The 20,103-nt window shown below is 37.0% G+C and overlaps 1 protein-coding gene across 1 annotated transcript in view; it reads right to left on the bottom strand.

The window, feature by feature from the left end:
• MEOX2 (mesenchyme homeobox 2) overlaps nt 1–20,103 on the bottom strand; it is a 54,724-nt gene that overhangs the window by 12,147 nt on the left and 22,474 nt on the right. Inside the window, exon 2 of the mRNA XM_064444505.1 lies at nt 2,164–2,336. Coding sequence (XP_064300575.1) covers nt 2,164–2,336 — 173 coding nt within the window. The remainder of the gene's footprint in view (nt 1–2,163; nt 2,337–20,103) is intronic.

Genomic DNA, 20,103 nt, shown 5'->3' with positions numbered 1-20,103 from the left:
TTAGAACTGACATCATTACTTGGCTTAGTATGATTCAGAGGCTAAAAAATATGTCCAGAATTTCATCTCAATTTTCTTTCTGTCTTCAATTAACAATACAGTTTTTATGCTATCAAGGTTTTTTGTCTCAGACCATTTTATTATGGCAAGATACAGAACTGGACTCTATCAGGCTAAAAATCTTAATGTTTTCCTTTTCTAAGCAAGGGTGGCTTTAAGCAGGAAGGCAGGAAGGCAGGCAGGAAGGAAGGAGTTATCTCTAGCAGCTCAGTTGTAATTCTCTTAATCTGGGGAAGCAGAGAAGAATTACATTACATAATTAGATAGACTAATTATAATTCTATAGGAATTATCACAATTATCAGCAGAATGCTAGAACTGACATTATGTGACAGCTAGAAAACTGCAAGTGCTGCCATGACTTAAATGAATTCTCTGCACTTGTGTAGCACAGGCTGCCTTTCCACTGCTGGAGACAATATTCAATATTTATCTGTCCCTTTTCAGTATGTTAAATACTTTTAGTTTTAACTGTTTCCTTTAGGATAGTGAACTGTGTCTTCATTTAGTTGTACTGTTCAACCTGTCCTTTGAAGAAAAGAATAAAGAATTTATCAGGGACAATAGTTAAATTCCAGGCCAAACTGACCGTTATTAAATATGGGGATATGTTTTCTGAATTCAGCTGACTGATTCCCATCAAATTGGACAGCAGATATTTTTTTAAACTTATTTATCATTGCTCAGTTCCACACTGACACTACCTTTGTCACTGAGAGAAGCAGTCATTCCTCCTCCTCTTAGCTGTCAAAATCAAGTATGGAAGTTAATCTAATTGTCTCGGCTTACCTTAGTCAGTGGAAGTGAAAAAGACAAAATGTCATCAATTGTTCGATACAAAATAGTGTGCTTTACAGATATAACAAACATATTTAAGTAACTTAAAATTACCCCAGTGGAACCTGGTAATGTGTTCCAGCCAAACAAGAGAAATTACCGGCTGCTTCTTGACGAGCTGGAAGGGACAGCCATTCTCTAGAAGCCTTCAAAGAAAAAAGCTGTTTCATTTGCTTGTGTGAGTAAATGTGTGTTCACATGCACAGGAAAGGCTGGATTTTCACTGAGATGCCTACTTATAGAAGGTGTTAATGAAACTCAAGACAATTGCAAAACTTCTTATATCTAGAGTTCACAAATCGTGGTGTTATTTTCATACTTCCCCTTGAATATACCATCATCTTACTGGTTGTATCTAAAGCAATCCCTCAGTCTAACATTGATTCCTGAAGAAAGGTTGACTGTCCATCAGTGGCCAAAAAGCTTTCAATTTTAATGACAAAACTGTAGGTAATATTTCCTCAGATACAGTGTACTTAAGTCCGGTATTCTAAATGTCTTTACTAAAACACATTTTTAAGTGTGTATGTTGATGTAATTATTATTTGAAATGTGATTGAACTACCTATTTAGTGTGTTGGGATGGGATCCTGAAAGACTTCAGTACATGCTTAACATGAATACTTCCATTAGAAATCAAGGTGACAACACGCATGATGAAACTTGACCACATGCAGAAGTGTTTCCCGGACCAGGGTTTGGTGAGCAGGAAACCAGTAACAGTGATAAGAAATTCCATTGTCTCCTCTGCTTTCATAGTGCAGGGTAAGATAAAGTGGTTAAAAATGCCTGTATTCCAGTTTTGCTGGTGTTCCCATTCTTGCTGCCATCTGGAAACAGGATGTTCAGAAACTCTGGGCAAATGGCAACTGCGTAAATTTAATAGACTGAAACAAGATGCTCATATTTGTTGCATGCAGGCAAATCAACTGCTTGTGCATGCAGTATTTGGGACCTACCACTTCTTTGGCCACATCAGTGTGGACAGATTAGAAAAGATGTGCACCAGTTTAACAGATAGATTACTCGTGCTTTTATCTTCCATCTCAGCCTACTAGACAAAACTAATCTCTAGCTGGTACATATGAAAGTATAAATTACTTGCATAGCAGAGATATAATAAATATATATCATTTTGCTATAAACATTCAATCTTATATATCAACATATCTACTAGTAACATAAACAAGAGCTCTACTGTGAGGAGCTACTAACAACTGGTAAATATTGGGCAAGCATTTAAAGTCCATTATTTTGCATCAGTACCTGTCTTTCAGTGAGGTCAAGGTTTACTGCTATCTCATATCGCCTCAGCCTGGTCAAATAGTTATGATGAGCAAATTCTGCTTCTAGCTCTCTGATTTGCTCCTTGGTGAAAGCTGTCCTTTCCTTCCTGGGTTTACTGTTGACCTCTGACTTGTAGTTTCCTTCTTGGGAATCTGAAAAAAAAATATGAAAAAAATTGAAGTAATTACAAGTGTACTGCTAAATAGGAAACAAGCCCAAAGATAACAACATGCTTAAGTTACATTCTTCAAACTTTCTTCTCTCAGAAACACACCCTTGCTTTCATACCTATGGATTCTTCACTGTAAATCAGGAAAGCAGCAGTAATTCTGACAGATGTGAGCTGCTGCTTCCATTCAGCCATGTCAAACTTCAGCTTAAAACCTTGCAGTGTTTCATTTCCTAACAGTTCTCTGTAGAATTTCTGCAAAGCGTCAATTCTTTCCCACTTCTGGCAATTCTCAGTGCATCCAACCAGCACAGGATGTGTATCATTTGACTAGTGTCTTAATGAGTAATACTTCAAGAATCTCTCCTATCGTTTCACTAATACTTTAAGCCAAAGCTCTGTTTTAAAGAACACACTTTAAGGTTGAGTCCAGTTACACTTTCAGGGAAAGGTAACAGACAAAGCATAGGAAATTCAACACACATCAAAAAGAAATCAGTGAGCATGTCCCATGTGAAAATGGGATCTCCTCCTACTCATGCCAAGGTGCAGGTGGGGAGGTTACGCCACAGCTGGTATCAGTATAGGAAATTTGCTGCCACTACAGCTCATTACCTAAGGAATACTTTGGACACAATCAGAGGAGCTTTGCTGAAAGTTTGATTATCACCCTCTTCATTCCTTTTACTCTTAGAAGAAGGTACATTTGGTCCTGAGCCAAACTGCTGAACACAGTGACAGTCATTCTGTTGCTGTCAGTGTAGTCTGTTAAAATACATGAAAAGAGACCAAACTGTAAAAAAAAAAAAGAAAATAGAAAACAGAGAGAGTGGAAAGAAAAAAAAAAAAGGACCAGACATTTATAGTTTGGGTATGATACAACACCTATAAATCCAAAATTAGCAGGAGATCAGTAGGAGTATCATTAGTCAAATTCTGGCCTCATGAACCATCTTAAAAATGTCACAGATGAATTCACACTTCAGCTGCTGATTTAAATAGAAACCTGCATCAACATCCAAATGAACAGGCCCGCAAGAAATCACTCCCTGGGACTCTGTGTCAGATGAATCATCGACATGCCTGAGGCTGTCCAACTGGCCAGTGGACAGTGCTTTCAAAACTACAGTCAGCTATCTATATTTTCACTTTTTGTCAGTTACTCTGTTGCTTGGAAGGGAACTGTTGATGTTTGACTCAGTGCTATACTCATTAATTTTAAATGTTTTAAAGCTAATGGATTCAAATCATCAAACCTCTTAAATTTGCTGATATGACACACAGAACTTTGCTTCAGATGTGGTTGTACCGCTGGTGTGTATGACTGAGGGTATCCACCAAGGTTGCTGAGTGGGTTTAGGAGCTGTTTGGCCACAACTGGAGTAGGGATTTTCTAGGATAGGACCCCATTAGATAGCACACCTATTGACTACAGTGTGGGGCCAAGGTCCATTATCCAAACTCAACATAGAAGCATGACAGATCAAAACCACCTTAAACCTACAAGTTCACATTTCTTCCTTCATACTAAGTGGCAAGCTAGAGTCACTAAAACTTCTCTCCACATTCTTCCATTGCAGGAACATGCACGTTTCTCTGCTTCCTTGAAATTTCCTCATCTGCTGCCTCTTCATAATGCCCAAATATTATGTAGATGACCTGAACTTAAATACTTAAACCCCTATATCAGCACGCCAATGAATAACTGAAGAGAGATACCTAACTAATTTTTTTAGCATTTGGACTTACCATTCTTATACCACCAGAGGCGTGGTTCATACATGTTTTAAAGCAGGTGGGTGTGCATACTGTTTATCTGTAGTACAATACAGAAATGTGTTTCATGCAGGTCATTGCTAAAGTCCTCTTAACCGTCTTGGTAAACATGTGCCCATGTGAGGCCATGAGCCAAGAAGCTTTCCCATGTCAGTACCTTCTGTAAGAAAGATCCATGGCTCACTGGTTTCCAAACTAAAGGTTGTGACCTTACATAAAAGTAATGCACCTACAGATGACACTGAGAGCATACTGAAAATTAAATACTAGAAAATAAGACATAGGCTGGGAAATGCAACAGAAAGTGGGGTCAAAGGCGTAAAACCTTGGTAGCTGCTGCTATATTGTGAATGGTCAAAAGGAAAAACTTCAGGAGTACCCATCCAAACATCTCTCAGGATGATACTGACCTCTCTAAATGACTGAGACTTATAACACAAGCAATTTTTCTACAAACAGACAGTTCCATGAGGAAAACAAAATTACTGTACAGCCAGTAAGACCATAATGAGCCGAGTCATCATTTGGGTTAGTACTCATGGTTCTGACTTCCCAATTTACAAATGCAATTAGCATCTAAAGTCCAGGTTCCTGGAATACTGATGTAAGGAAAGAGAGATATAACTGTGTAAATAGCATTTGTCCTTCATCTTTGCCAGCAGAGGATTCAGCACTGCTAGTAATGCTAGCCCACACAGATCTTGTGCGAATATAAGCATGCTTGGACAACTGGTTATTTAGACATTTCTGTCACTGCCAGATACTACCTTTAAGTCAATGCTGGAGTGTAAGTGCCTGGCAGCCACAGTTTTGTCAGCAGTATGATTTCATCAGCAGACTGACACAGTGGAAAAGTTTTCGGTTTTTATTTATTTGTTGTGAATGTCATTGAGTGTATTTGTAATAGGCAAGATACTCTGGGAAAAAAACACGTGATATATTACTGAAAGCAGAAGTTGGAGAGGTACGCAGAAACCTGAGACAGGTACACAGAAAGCTGAGTACTCTCTCAGTACTGAGGTTCACACAACAGAACAACTGTAATCCTAGGAAATCTCTTCCAGCAAGACTGGTATTTAGCTTAATGCGTTTGAGATATTGAATATATATCTAAGAAGAAACTTAGATGTATGCCAGTTAGGTGTACACCAGTTATGAACTCTTGCTGTCATCTGACTTTCTCTGCTGCAGTGTTGCTGTGGTTCATGTACAGATTGCCTTTTATCTCCTATAGACATCATAATATTTGGAATAGTAATGTTAGAAAATGTGGTTGTTTTAATTTCCAAAGTGGTAAATCTAGGTTTTCTGATTGTTTCTTTTTTAACAGTCTCTATAGAGAGAGCCAGGATTGGGAGCTTCCATCTCTTTCTGACCTTCAGGTCTCTGTTCCTATCACCTGACTAGCTTCTCTTTGGTGGAAAATGGGTGGGAGACTTGGAAGAGATTTTTGGCAGAACTAATGTCAGCCTACATCTGTTTTGCAGCTGTTGCAACTAAGACAAGAAAAAAAGTCCCAACAACCTTAGTTTTCTTCTACTGGCTACATCTTATGCCAAATGGTAGGTGTAGAGGCAGAGAACAAAGCCTAGGGGGATCTAAGTTACACTCCTTGCCTCTCAAAAGGCGCACATAAAATATATACAGATGGTGCAAACCACTTGATGAAAAATACAGCAATCTACATTGTCTGTCTTCCGCCTTCTTGCAGGCAAATTCTGGCACACCCTCAGAAGATGTAGCCTACATGTAGGTATTAGTACATTATCAGTCTCTCTTGTGCAAACCTTTGTTCTTTGGATGTTAAGTAATGTAGGCAGTTAAACACTGCTTTGAGGGATGCAGGTCATACCTCTTTCTCAGAATTGTTTTAGGAGTTTTCAAAAACTCCAGGCAGCATCTTTAATATCTCCTGTTAGACAAAAATGTTTTTTGGTAACTGATTTAGAAGGTACCATTTGGAAAGATATTCAAAGCTATAAATGACTGTTCAACTGATCTTTGGAGGCTTAGGTATTTCCTGAGTTTAATAATAGCTCAAATTTTTTTAACAAAAAAATCATTACTAATTGCACTATTCCCCACCCTCAGAATTTATTTCTACTTTACTCTAAGGAAAGGATGGCTGTTAATCCCAACACTTGTAGTGTCCCGACAGAGTTCCTGTTTCCTTCTCTCTAACATCATTGAGAGATGAAGTATACCAAGCAAACACAGGATCCAATTCCTATGTGTAGAACATGAAAAGTGGTCATTTTGGTATTTTTGGTTTTGATGCATGCCTGGTCACAGAATAGGGAAAAGAGACTGGTCAGAATATCCATGATACAAAGATCTGCTGCTAACTAGGATGGGGTCAGAATCACAGGCAAAATGTGCAAGAAGGACCCGCTATTTTTTGTTGGATTAGTTCAACAGCTGATATACCTTTATTTCTCTGACAGAAATGAATTTTCAGTTAATACCTGCAATGGAGGATCCCAGACAAGAATCTTCAAAAATAATTCCGATTGGTAGAGCTCTATTAGCAGCTGCAGATGGTCTTCAGATCCTGCTACCCATACAGACAGTGAGTAGTGACAACAACCACTAACGATTTGTGACAAAAAGGCCATTGGAATTTCACCCCTACAGTTGTTATTCAATATCCAGGTTTTCAACTTTCACTCACATCTTCCAACACTTATTCTCAGAAAGCCTCTACCACAAACAACCTATTTCTAAATTTATCCTACTATAAATTTATAGTGATGTTGGCTAAATTAAATGTTCTTAATTGCATACCTTCCTCTAAATGTTGTTCAAGTGTTTGCAGAGAACAACTACTATATGGTTATTTACCTTAAAATGAAGCAATCTATACAAAATAATCAATGCAAAAACCTTGTTACTTCTGAGTAGTTTACCGTTGCATGAAAGAGCATTATTTCAAACTTAAATCCTCTACATTTGTTTATATCACTAACATGTAAACAAAAGCTTTAGAGCTCCTAGACATCAATAAGACACACAATGATATGTGATTCAATGCAAAATAGGTTTCTTGGTTTTTTTTCCTTCAAGATATTGGTGATATGAACTTAGGAAAAAGTACTTCAGTATCAGACAAAATATCTAACAAAATATCATTAATCTGAAATGCACACATGAAGAAAATAAGCAACTTTGTACTACTACAGTTGCAAAGAGATATTATGGAGAGGGCAACTATAATTTTAATGGTCATAAGTACATACTAGTATACAGCTGAATTGCCTAATCTATTTGTTTCTGATAATTATATTTTCTGACAAAATGAAATAGTTCACTGAGACACAAGCAAGGAGCTAGCATAAACATCTCCATATGGTTCCTATTGTTTTGCCAGCAACTACATGTGAGAACAAGATTTACCCAAAGTAGTCACTTTCAAACATTTTTGACATTTAATAAAGAATACTATGCAGTTTTTCCATTATATTTGTTTCTATTTTCATTTCAAAGTTGCTCAGAATTCATATATAAACTTCCCCTCTGTCCAAAACATTGCCCATTGCTTTGCAGGATCCTAATTTAAATCCTCACTACCTATTTCTGAGTATAATCTTTATACCAAAAAAAATTAGTTAATTCCTGGGCTGTACAAAACTACATAGTTATGCTGACTTTGGTGCACCTACTCTTGGTTGGACCAGTTGCGACTATGCAACCAAATACTGAAGACTTAATTAATCTATTTTTGTTTCATAATTTTTCTTCTCTTTAAAGTCTTTTAAATAATATTCTTTGAAAATTTTGATCAGTTAAAAGTACAGTTCCAAATCACTGAACATATTCAATCTGAGTGCCTCTTTTGAGAACGTCATTAAAGGTATTTCTGGAGCTGCCACACACTAAATGTATTTAGAGAATCCTTTCTGAAAATTGGAACAAACAGCATCATCATTTCCATAATTCACAACTCTGCATGCGCAAATGGGCAAAGCTGCAGAGTAGCTCCAGTACGATGTAAAAATTACATTAATCCTTCTTTTTGTTCTAATGAAAGCAAGCTTTGCTTATTGAGTTAATGCTTTCTAATCCAGTCTGTGACAATATACAGTTTAAACCAGCCTCAGATCCACTCCCCCAAAAACCATGAACTGGCACAGCAAAACCTGTGGGTATTCTGAAACACACTATATACCCTCCTAAACCATTACCTACTAGTTGTTGCTGCCAACTTTTTTTATTACTGCCTCCTGAAAGTACAGGTCTAGGAATTATACTGCAGTATCGGAAACACTGATTCATAACACTGTGATAGGAATACCGCAGGTTCTTGAAAATATTTATGCTGGAAAAGATGTGCTTCTGCCAGGTCGTCTGATCAATCTATTTATATAGCATGCACACGTCACTTCTTCAAACCATGCAAATATGGAAGACAACATATAAATTCTCTCATATAAATAATTACACTAGTTAGTAGATCTTCATGTGGAAGATGCTAGTTTCAGTCCCAAATATTTGTATAATTACAGCTTATGTTAGGAAAGGAGACAGGATTTCCCTTAAAGAAACTTTACATGCAGCATTTTAATAGGACTTTATCCAGTGGGACTTCCAGTTCCCATTTGGAGTTCTGGAGATACATGTCTTACATGCAGCGTCAAATAACATACATGTGGTGATTGTTTGCCTATTTGCCAAACCATTTTTATAATTTGCTTTCATGCAGAAGAGCTTCATTAAATGAAGGTGAGAGCTGCCAACAGCATATCACCACAGATTAGCAGTGAGTCCTCCTGAGTAAGAATTAACCTACAAAATTAAAGCAAGAAATGTCCCATGAAGAAGCCTCTTAGAACAAAGACATCCAAGTGGAGAAAACAGTAGTTGAGATAGGAGTTTATATAATCTTCCTTCCTTTGGGTCTCACCTCCTAGATATCTCCCACAGAGGCACCTTCCTACCCAAAGGAAGCAGAATAAAAGTGAAGAGTAACCAAACCCACCCCAAACATTGTGCATGCCTCAGTCATCATCATCGATCTGATGAAAACCCTTCCCTGGACAGCAGATGTAACAGAATTCCAAGGAGGCATTAAAATACTCCTTTTGGCCCTTCCTTATTGTATAAAAATACTTAGGAAAACAGATTTTTTCTGCAAAGATGGTACGTGAAAGATCTAAAGCACTACAAGCTGTAGGGAAGTGGCTGTTTAAGAAGAGAAAAGAGCATATGACACACGGAGCTTAGTTAGATAATCACCTCTCAACAAGTCTTATCTCCCTAAAATGATGGGTTGTAGTTTTCACTTTAGCTCTGTGAAGCAGGGAGACCGTTGTCCTGCCAAAAATACTACAGCAGCAAACATAGGCAGTGTTCTGGGACTCAGGTTTTACAAAAGGCCATATTCAATTCTTGACTGAAAAAGAAAAATAACTAAAATACTTTAATGATAAAGAATGCACTCTGAATGATTTAATCTTTTTGGTCAGTGAGCTTTCTGAGGAGATGCTTTCTCACAAGTATATGTAGATCTGCCTCTTTTTCTTAGTTAAAATATAGTTGAGGTTCCTCCACTTTATATGACAAAATACTAAATATTTAGCTAAGATATTGCCAGCAAAAACAGAGATGAGGCTAAGGAATGGAAAAATATGTTACAGTGACTTGCTGCTAAGAAATATAGAGAGAAGTTATACTGGTATGTATACTGCATGTGCTATCTAGAATTTAAATACCATGAAAATAGCTATATTTTTTTTTCCTCTGTTAAGTCAGACTGCCACTGTTAATATTAAGAATCCAAAGTACAGTGGGGCTGGGAACATATGTCAAGCAATGCATTTTACAAACCTTGTTTGTATATTAGCTTCTTAACATAAATGACCATTAGTTTTACATGTTTTCAAATTTACAAAGTGCCTTGCATTTAAAGCAGCAGTACATCCCACCGCAAGACTAGTGATATCTGCTTCCCAAATGGCAGTCAACTCTTGCTAATAATTCTGTTGCTTAGAAAGTTCAGACCTTGTGGATATTATTTGTCAAATCTGTGAGTAAAGCACTTTTATTGGAGTGTTACAAGCTTGGTTACTCCACGTAAAGATATGTTAAGATACAATAGAATACAATACGGTTAAGATACAATAAATCTTCATTGTGAATTTCCAAATATCTTTCTAATAACCAATTATTTTGTTTTATCCATATGCAAAGACTTCAAATTTTTTGCACAGTCACCTTATCCAAAGGTTGCTGAAATCAAGGTGTAATTTCCATACTTCACCAAGTGTATAGCGTTATGCTCTTTCTTCCTTTGCTGATGTGATATATATAGACAGTGCCATTGCCCCACTCCTCACACACAAGACATTACATTAAAAAAAAGTAAAAGCCAGAATCTATAGTAATTCTTGTAGATCTTGTAACAGACCACATAACTCTGCCACAATATGTACTTCACTACAGCAAGTGGCCTAGAGAAGAGTGTGCCATTTGGGCCAGTTTCTAAGGATAGGCCAAGTTCTTCTCCAGATTACAGTGGGCAAGCTAGGGCAAGCTCAAGAATTTCAGTGGAATCTCTTCTCAGTCACAAGGTTGTCAGAGCCAATTTTAATCCCATTATAAGGCCCAGTTCACTTTGTGTATGATCATGAGAAGTCTTGAGTTGATTAAAGTATTTTCTTAGGCTCCTACATATATATTTTTCTCAAAATATACATGCAGAACTTGCAGTCAAAAACTTGCTGACTTCTAAGTTTGCTTTTTCAAAAAAAATTTATTGCAATTGCATGAGCTCCTGTCTGAACAAAAAATAAATAGTTTGCACATAAGCCAAAGAATCCAGGCTTTTAGTTTTCCATACTTAGCAATAAAAGTTGAAACACTTACAGGAGTTTAATACATTTGGAGTTTCTTTAGGGCTCCATATTGCCTTACTCACCCATCTTTCCAAAGCAGGTCTTCAGGATACAGTTACACAAAGGAAAATATATATGGGTACCAACAATTCTACTTTAACTCTTTCTAAGAATTATTTTGCTGCTACAGGATACAGGAAGCCATTTCACAGTGGTATTTTTCAGTGTAGTTCTTCCATGTGTGTTACACTGGCTAATTTTTTTTTCCATTCATCATGGAACAGATTTCTTTGGAACTCCTTAATGATGTAGTGAAAATTTTATATATGTTGAACATGTGACAGAAAAAAACAGTGTCTGGAGCAAATCTAACATCCACTATTTCTGCTTAATCCTATGTTAGTGTGCCTTTTCTCCTTTTTTTTTTTTTCCCAATCAATCTGCCTCAAATGTTTTTACTCTTTCTAAAACCTGTCCTTTTGAAACATTCATAACTGGCCTCTGCAGTGTATGTAGCACTTTGCAGAATTGCAGGATCACAAATCACCTTCCATTTCACAGTCTTGATGAGTGTCACGGTCCTCACAAGCAATTTCACATGGTCATTCCTGGTTTGGTGGCTGCCCCTGTTAGACATGGCTCAGCTAGTGTGGCATTACAGCTTTCAGCATGAGGCACAAATGTAATCCCTGTCTGCGTCTTTAAGAAATATAGAATTCTGTGCAAATACATATGGCTGCATATGTTTTAGTGACATGTTTTGTAAATCTTATTATCCCTTAGAAAGCATTAAAATGAAGCCAACAGACCCAGCTGTATCCATAACATACCTTAGTAGATATCCAGACTTTTTTAAGAACAGAAAAACACACACACGCACACTCTCCTACCAAACAGGGTTGCTGTTCTTGGTGTATTCTACTGTTTCATTCACAGTTTACTTTACAACATTGTGCTGAAGTATAACACTAAGTATAAAAATAGAAAAACAGTGGAAAGTACTTTCCCACATGCAATTAAATGGAATTACCTGTCTTCCAGGGGAAACCAAAATAAAAAGGGTTATAAAATAAAATTTTTCAGATGTTTAAACTATTTATACCATTGGTTTTCAGATCAACCATGAAAGTTTCATTTTTCACTTATAACTATTACTATCTGTTAATACTAGATAGAAAACCTCCTAATGACTACTTTAGAAGTCCTGACTATCAGCTGGTTTTGACTTATGAGTTCTCCTACTTAGCGGCATGCCACATTTTTGTTTCTTTGTGTTTTCTCAAATGATTACTGTAAATGACAGAATCCTTTAGAGACACCCAAAGGATTTGTCATGATTGAAGCTACACAATTTCCTTTTTCAAACTACAGTACAATTGTTAAGGGATGGAAAAATGCTCACACAATTAAACAGAAAACCCAAAATAGTTCTCTAAGCAGCATATTGGGTAAAGAAAATAAATCTGTAAAGGAAATAAAATCTAACTAACAGTGCAGGTATAAGTTTTCTGCTAAATCTATTTTACTATTAATTTTACAGTCCAGGAGAGCTTTTTGATGAATAATTTTTCTTGATTGCTAACAATCAAACTTGTTGTACAGTCAAAGTGACTCATAATGGAAAGTTTTGGCAGGGTGTAATAAAAAAAAAAAACAACTTAAACTTTGATGTGAGCAAAAAGCCGCAACATAATTGTTTGGAGTACTTCCTATTATTTTAAGATTAGAGTGCAAGAAAATATTTACTATATATCCAAAAGGAGAGGTCACTTGAGCTTCAGATTCAAATATAGCTTTTGAGATGGCAAACTTTTATGCCACACTTGTACTTTTATATGTCTGTGATAGAGAGACTATATTAAAGTAAATAAGAGGTCTGAGCCTCCTTTAATAATCTAAAATGGACTGCTACTTCCAAAGTAGTTGATATTCCTTACATAGTCTCAATTTTTAATCTGGAAAAAGAAAACACAGTAATAAGGGCCTGATTTTGCAAACATGTCAGTGTGTACATAAGTTCAGGTCTCAAGTGAGCACTCTGAGAACAGATATATTTAGAAAAAAAAAAAGGGAAAAAAAGAATCCCCCAAAACCCATGAGCATCCAATAATTAAACCACAAGTCCACAGTCAAATCAAAAGGTTGTTTTGTCCCCAGCTTCATTTCCAACTCCTTTTCAGTAATGGAAAGTCTTTCTGTGACCACTATACTAACACAAAAGTAGAAACTTTCATTATCCCAAACAGGAGAGGCCATTTGGCACTCAAACGTTAAATAATATGGGCTGACTCTTCCATCATTCACCTCACACAACTTGCTACGTATAAGCTGGAGAAGAAAGGCCTTCCTGGTAAAGTGCTAGTGAAATACTCTGCCAGTGCGTGTCAAAGCATAGTAAAGCCTATATTTTTTTTTTCAAGTATTTGTTTTACTCTTTTAAACAAAGCTTATCTTAAATACCTACCTGTACTGGGATAAGAAAATTAAGAAACATTTATTACAATTGAAGATACAAGGTGGGTAGGTGTAACTTTTTTCTCCATCCTAAAAGTTGTAGAAGCAAAAACAAGTACAAAGCTTATTTAATTTTTCTGTTTTACAACCCACATCAGTCCCCACATTCTCAGTTGTGATTGGTTGTCACCTCCAGTAATGGTTGGCAGGCTGGAGGTAAAACATCATCCCCCCCCCTTTTGACTTTGAAAGTGTTGAACTCCATCTTTCTAAGGAATGAAAATTGCTGTTTTATTTCTTTGCTCTTCTTCCTATCCATATATCTAGGGTCAATGCTCTGCAGTAAGAGCAGACGCAATACTTGAGATTATCAGATTACAGAAATAGGGGAAAAAAGAACAATAAAATTACTAGCATAGCTACTGGAGGATGTAGGAGTGTACTCTAAAAAGCAGAGACTTGAAGCAACAATGAAATCCAGCACATATACCAGTAACCAGGAATTCCACAGCTGGACTTCGTGCAACAGTGAACACTGTATTTGCCAGTACTAATGGGGTGAGGAAGAGGAGGTGGAAAAATACCCCTCTGAAACTCAAAAAATACCCCCTGAACTCTGGTCTGGCAGCGGTGAAAAAGAGTATGTAGCAGCTCCGAAACAGCACAAATTCAAGAGGAATATTAAGAAGTGGAATAAAGTTCTGCAGCTTTCCAACAAAATGAGTTATAGCAGTTAGACTCGAGCTCAGGGGCATTACTCTTTTCAGTGTAAAACTTTATCCTGTCTAATTTTAAACTACTCAGTCACTGAGTTTCTGCCCAATTAAATAAGATGATTGGACATTATACTATTTTTATCCAGGGTATCTTATTTTTAAAACGCTCTGAAAAACCTACTGCCAAGAAAGGAGCTTTTCCAATCTTGTTTACCCATTGATAACCACCCTGAATATGGGCCTCTCATGTCCCTGCTCAGGGTCTTGAGGCAAGAGGGACACCTACGAATGAGGGACTGTTTGCTTAGCATAGCCGTCCCTGTGACATACTAGCTGACAGTTTCTATTGATATAAAACAAAAACTGAAGGATCTGATCTCAGTTGCCTGTTGTGAGACAAGGTATCATGAGACAGAAGTATAAGTATTGAACAACCTCATTCCTCTCTTACCCACTCCGCTGAGAGCTCCTTAGCAACACAGAGCACTTTTAGGATTCATCTGCTCGATGACTGGTTAAAATGTCCAGCTAGCATGACTTGCATCTCCCTTCCTTTCTGCAGTCCCTAGTGACTCCAGTAAGTAGAGCAAATGTCACTAGGGCTTGGATTTATTGTAGATCCTGAGCATGCTCCAGTACAGCATAGCCCTATAAAAATGGTACTTGTTGAATAACTGCACTGGGTTGTTTTACATTGTTGCAATGTTTTCTGGGGGATTTATAGGCCTCTGGGGCACTGAAAACATGGAGCAATAGCTTCTTTCACAGATGTAAACATGGGTTTGAGTAAATAGTTAATTTATGCTGGTGTTAGAGCATTTGGCGGATGTTCCTAGTCATAAACAAGCCTTCTCCATCTTTCAAAACAAAAACAAAAACTGGATATTGACATTCTCTACCATCCAAAACCCCAGCTTCCTTCTTAAGCAAAATTGGACCCAGTACATTTCACAAATCTGAGGCAAAAAGAAAAAGGAAAGGAGGTTAAAATGTTGGTCTGTTAGGGATATGACTATGCTGAACTCATACAAAAGATAAAAGAGCATAACATGCTGATATATCTGATGTTTTTATGCAAGACTGCCTTATTTCCATTAAACAGCGAAAAGACAGCTACTGTTTAACTGAAGAAACTGATGGAAAATCCTCATTACTATATAAACAGTGGTTTAGGCATAAAAAGTGTTTAGTTTATGCATCTGTGCATTTAGCTGAACACTAAGCTTTTTCTAAACACAATTTGGTACCTTCCTACTCCCATACATTTTCACTTTCTTTTTGAAAGCAGGAAAGCTGTCTCATGACTCAAAATGTAAAACAAAAAAAATTATTTTTGCGCCACATGTTTTACCTAACCCACCAGAGAATCCCAGTACATTGCTCCTAAAGTTTTCATTTCCCTTTAAAGTCTTTTCTTTTGGTTTTTTTTAACCTTTTTTCCAAGGAAGACTTTGGCCAACCATCACCATAAAAGACCTCATTGGTTACATCATCTACTTATTCTATTTTGGGATATAGACCACTTGCTTTTTTGGTGTTCTGTCATTCAGCTGCTTATCCAGACCTAAAGCTGAAGAAAAAATGTCTCATAGTTGTGCAATTACAACTGAACATTCTCAGTGTAATTCCCTTAGCTTCTAAGTCACATCAATTAAAACATATACATAAATGGTTTTCAGTGATGGCTTCCATTCTTGGTTCCACAAATATGACCTCTTTCAAGCTGATCTAATCCCTATTAAAAATCTCAGTATCAACCTCTTTCCATCTTCATTCACTTTCATGATGTCAGCCCTTCAGGCCCTTGACATAATAAAAGTTGTCTTGCAGTAATTGCTATGCAAGTTAATCCTCAGTTTTGTGGTCAAAATGAGGAGGTGTTGATAAGACAAGCCTGAGAACATCAAAAATCACCAGTCATTCCTTCTTGGATTGCATCAACGGCGACCAGATAAGAAGTTCATGTTAACCATCATCCTTCAACATATATAAGGAGCATTAATTCACCCATATATTAACACACAAGACAGACAGGATTATTTGTGTGGCTGGTGCCTTGTTTGTAAATAGGACCTGCCCCCAAATGCTACTGAATAGGCCCACACTTGCTTTTGTGTATCTTAATGCATCAAAAATACCTTTTAATCAGTTAAGAACTAATTCTGGTTTGTTTTTATTTGATTTAACTTGCACTGAGAGATAATAGGAGCCTATTCCAGACAAAATGCTACTACTTGAAATTATTAATCATTAATTCACAGAGAAGGGACACTATCAGAACACTAATGCATGATCCCAATAAGCCTTAAAGAGAAATAAATGAAAACATACATTTTTATAATACTACCTGGAAAAGCCTACAGTTCAAAGACTGAAGAATACCTGCCTCAGCTAGGAAGGCTAGTTCCCTGGCTAGGAGGACATTTGTTTGTTTCAAAAACCGTAGGAAGAGCCCAGAAGCTCTTTCTTTGAATGAAGACATGTATGCACATGTATGCACAAATAGAATGAGACAAAGAAACTTCCAAATATATTATCCTTTAGTATTAGTGTAGCAGTGTTGCGTAAAGGGCCTTCTCGTTATACTGGGCACTGCATACTAACAAATGAAAGTCTCTGCTCCCAAGAGCTGACAACGCATTTACCGTATGCTGCACCTCACTTCTTTGTGGTAGTAACAAACAGGTGAAAACATTGATCCATCCCAGCTATCATCATTCTGGGTATTATACCCGACAGGTTTTAAGCAAAGACTGAGGGAAAACATCACAGTTGTGGCATCCTTCGACTTAGTCTCCCAGCTCACCTAACTGAAAACAGTTCCTATCTTGAACAAGATTTTGATCTTTATTCGAGTAAGGTGTGGCAATACCTGGCCAAATCTGTAGAGTTACATGTCATTTTGCCTATAAATAGTGCCACACAAAAGTCACATTTTAAGTAACAGACCTGGGGGAAAAGAAGGGCAAGGAGGAGTCAGATTGAGTATGATCTAGTCAAAGGTGTGCAGACAGGGCATAGGATAATGTTCAGATCATGTCTCACTGAGGTACAACTGCAGAAGCAATGGCAACACCATCTGTTTTTCTGAGTCAAAATGGTCTTCTTAAACGGTGCAACTCTGAAATTTCTTACAGTATGCTTATGACAAAAAAAAGTATCATTTACCTCAAAGGTTGTGGGAAATTAAAGAATCGTAGGGAAAGGTCAAAATATGCAGTGTCCTCAGATTTGTGTTCAGCAAAAAGCTAAGGAGAAGAAACATGTTGGTGTCTAAACCAAGAATGAAAGGACAAAACCAACATGAAAATGTATATATATCATTCTCAGCAAACCTTTGTAGACGTCTGTGAGAAGGTGAGCAAACCTTTTGTGAGAGCTATGTCAACAGATTCTCAGGTCTGCTGAGCTACATCGTAATTCAGATGCTTTAACATCTGAAAGCACCACTCTTCATGGGTATAAATCTGCTTATCTTCTACATGACAAATTGGTAATATGCAATGTGGGTATGATCTATTCCTTTTATAAACGAATAATTCAAACAGATTAAGAGATACTTATACAAAGAAATCTGACCTAAAACTCCAGAAATACATTTAAGAAGCAGGAATACAAACCACAATCACCCAAAAATGGTTTCAGGGTGGAAGCAATTTCTGAAATTATAGAAGCGTCATTGCAAATGCAAGATAACCATTTATCAGGAAGAGAGCAATGAAAATCAGACATTTATTTTTAGGCAACTCATATGTCAAGTTGCCCAGGGGTAAAATCACTTCTCAGTATTTAGACTTTCATCATCCTAAGCATATTTAGAAAACAGCCCTTTTGAAACTCCCTTTGCACACAGGAGATGTCATGGGGAACCAGAATAATTTTTAAAACTTGGTAAAAGAACACACATAGTGTATGAGAGTCATTAGCTCAAATCCAGTTCTGAAAATCTGTTTACAAATCACAATCCCATGGAGCACTCATACAGGATATGAACAATAAGTTGCTTCACAACTCTCAGAAATGTGTGTGTTGAAAAGAAAGAAGAGGTAGGAAGTGCTCAGAGAAGTATACTGCCGTTTGTACCCATTGTTCTAAGGAAAATGACCTTCAGTGACCCACAGCACTGTTCCGGATTAATCATTTCACTACATCTCCTGCTATTTATCATCAAATTTATCTATCCCATTTTTAATGTGTTATTACACACGCTTTCCTCTCAGATCCAGAACCTTGTGAATCATTATGAATACAATGTCCTGGAATATCTACACGATTCCTTTCTCAAAGGATTCAACATTTCTACAAAAGTACTTCAAACTAATAAGGCAATAATGCTGAGATGCCAAAAATTGTGTTCAGCTCCTCATTTACTCTGAATCAATATTAAGAAAAATGTAGGAGATGAAAACGTTATATCTGGTACAAATCATCTCTTGGACAAAACATAGCTGACTATAGACAGGACCAAAGTACTTGTCTGAAATGCTTCCTTCTCTCTGAATGCCTTCTGCCTCACCCCCCCTCCTCCTGATGTTAAGATAGGCAGATGCCTAGCCTCTCTGTATTTGCTTGGATTGATTCTCACTGTGCTTAACTCTCACTCCAGATGATGATGATTATGCCCTGTCCTACCCAAAACAAAGCAGGCACCAATGAGCAGAATTTGGTAACATGTAATGCATATGCAGGTATTAAGTCATGCATCCTGAAAAAAGTTTTGAGTTGATTCGTAAACACACAAATACTCTGCATAGCATGAAGATTCACACGACACACCACTTTCCTTCCCTGTTCTGTGTGCTGGATCCTCTTGAAGTAAAAGACCCCACCTCAAGGTCTCTCTCTAGCTGTTTAAAGCACCCCCCCAAAATAGCTTGAGTAACCTGGCAGAATTTTCTCTCCAAGATATGACTTTTCTAAGACAACTGTGTTCACTGAAGCAATTATAAAACTTAGGCGTGTGAGAAGTTCACAAATGCAGAGCCAGCTCTTTTTTCCTACCAAGACTGAATCTCCATCCCCAAAAGAGAAGTGTGGCTCCAGAATTCATGACTTACAACAGCAGATACAAAGCTCTTTTAACTCTGGTTTAATAAGTTATGCACATACACACAAAACAAACAAAAGTTGTGTAGTACACACAGGAAGAAGTTAATTCTTTTCTGCCATATTAATATACAGAATTCATGAAGATGACATCTTTGGGGTCTCATAAAGTAGCTTAAAAACTGTTTATTATTTCAATTCATCACACACTAAAAGTACTCAGCCGGCATAAATAAAAATAGTGAACCAGCCTTGAAAAACTGGCTGTAGCTTTTGATCTGAACAAACCCTGAAATTTTTTGTTGCTTACCTGGAGCTTGCTCAATCATTCTAAACCTAAGTTTATGTGACTGGATTAATTCTTAGAAAAGAAATATCTTTCTGATTGGATTTATAAAGTCTGCATGACACATTTTTCGGGTCAATTTTTTCTTGGAAGACAAAGTAAACAGGAAACTCCCAACCATTTAACTATTACAAAACTATCTACCAAACCAAAGGCAGAAGATTCAAAGTTTTGAGTTCCAGGATTATTTAAAATGGCTTAAAGATCCCATTTTAGCACTACCTCATCCTATTATTTGATCTGGAAAAAATCTGTTTCTTCTCTGCCTTCTTTACAGTCTCAGAGATATTAAATTAATCAATAGGAAAAGCGATCCATTATTTGCTCAGTAAAATGTAAAAACATTCTTTACAGTTGTCTTATAACTAAAATTTCTCGGAGTTCATGTAATGCAGAGCTAAGTGTTCAGTAGCCCTCAAATTTTCCTTCTTCCTGTAACAAGGTGATTTAGAAGGTACATAAATAAATCATCTAAGGACATAATCCAAGAACCCTTATGCAACTTCTATTCACACATCCTTTAAAGTATACCTGTGCTTATTTAATTTTATGGGGTTTCCCCCTCTATTTCTTTTATAGGTA

This window comes from Phalacrocorax carbo, chromosome 2 (assembly GCF_963921805.1).
Source record: "Phalacrocorax carbo chromosome 2, bPhaCar2.1, whole genome shotgun sequence".
In the NCBI taxonomy this organism is placed as follows: Eukaryota; Metazoa; Chordata; class Aves; order Suliformes; family Phalacrocoracidae; genus Phalacrocorax; species Phalacrocorax carbo.
This window is presented reverse-complemented; position numbering and strand designations above follow the sequence as displayed.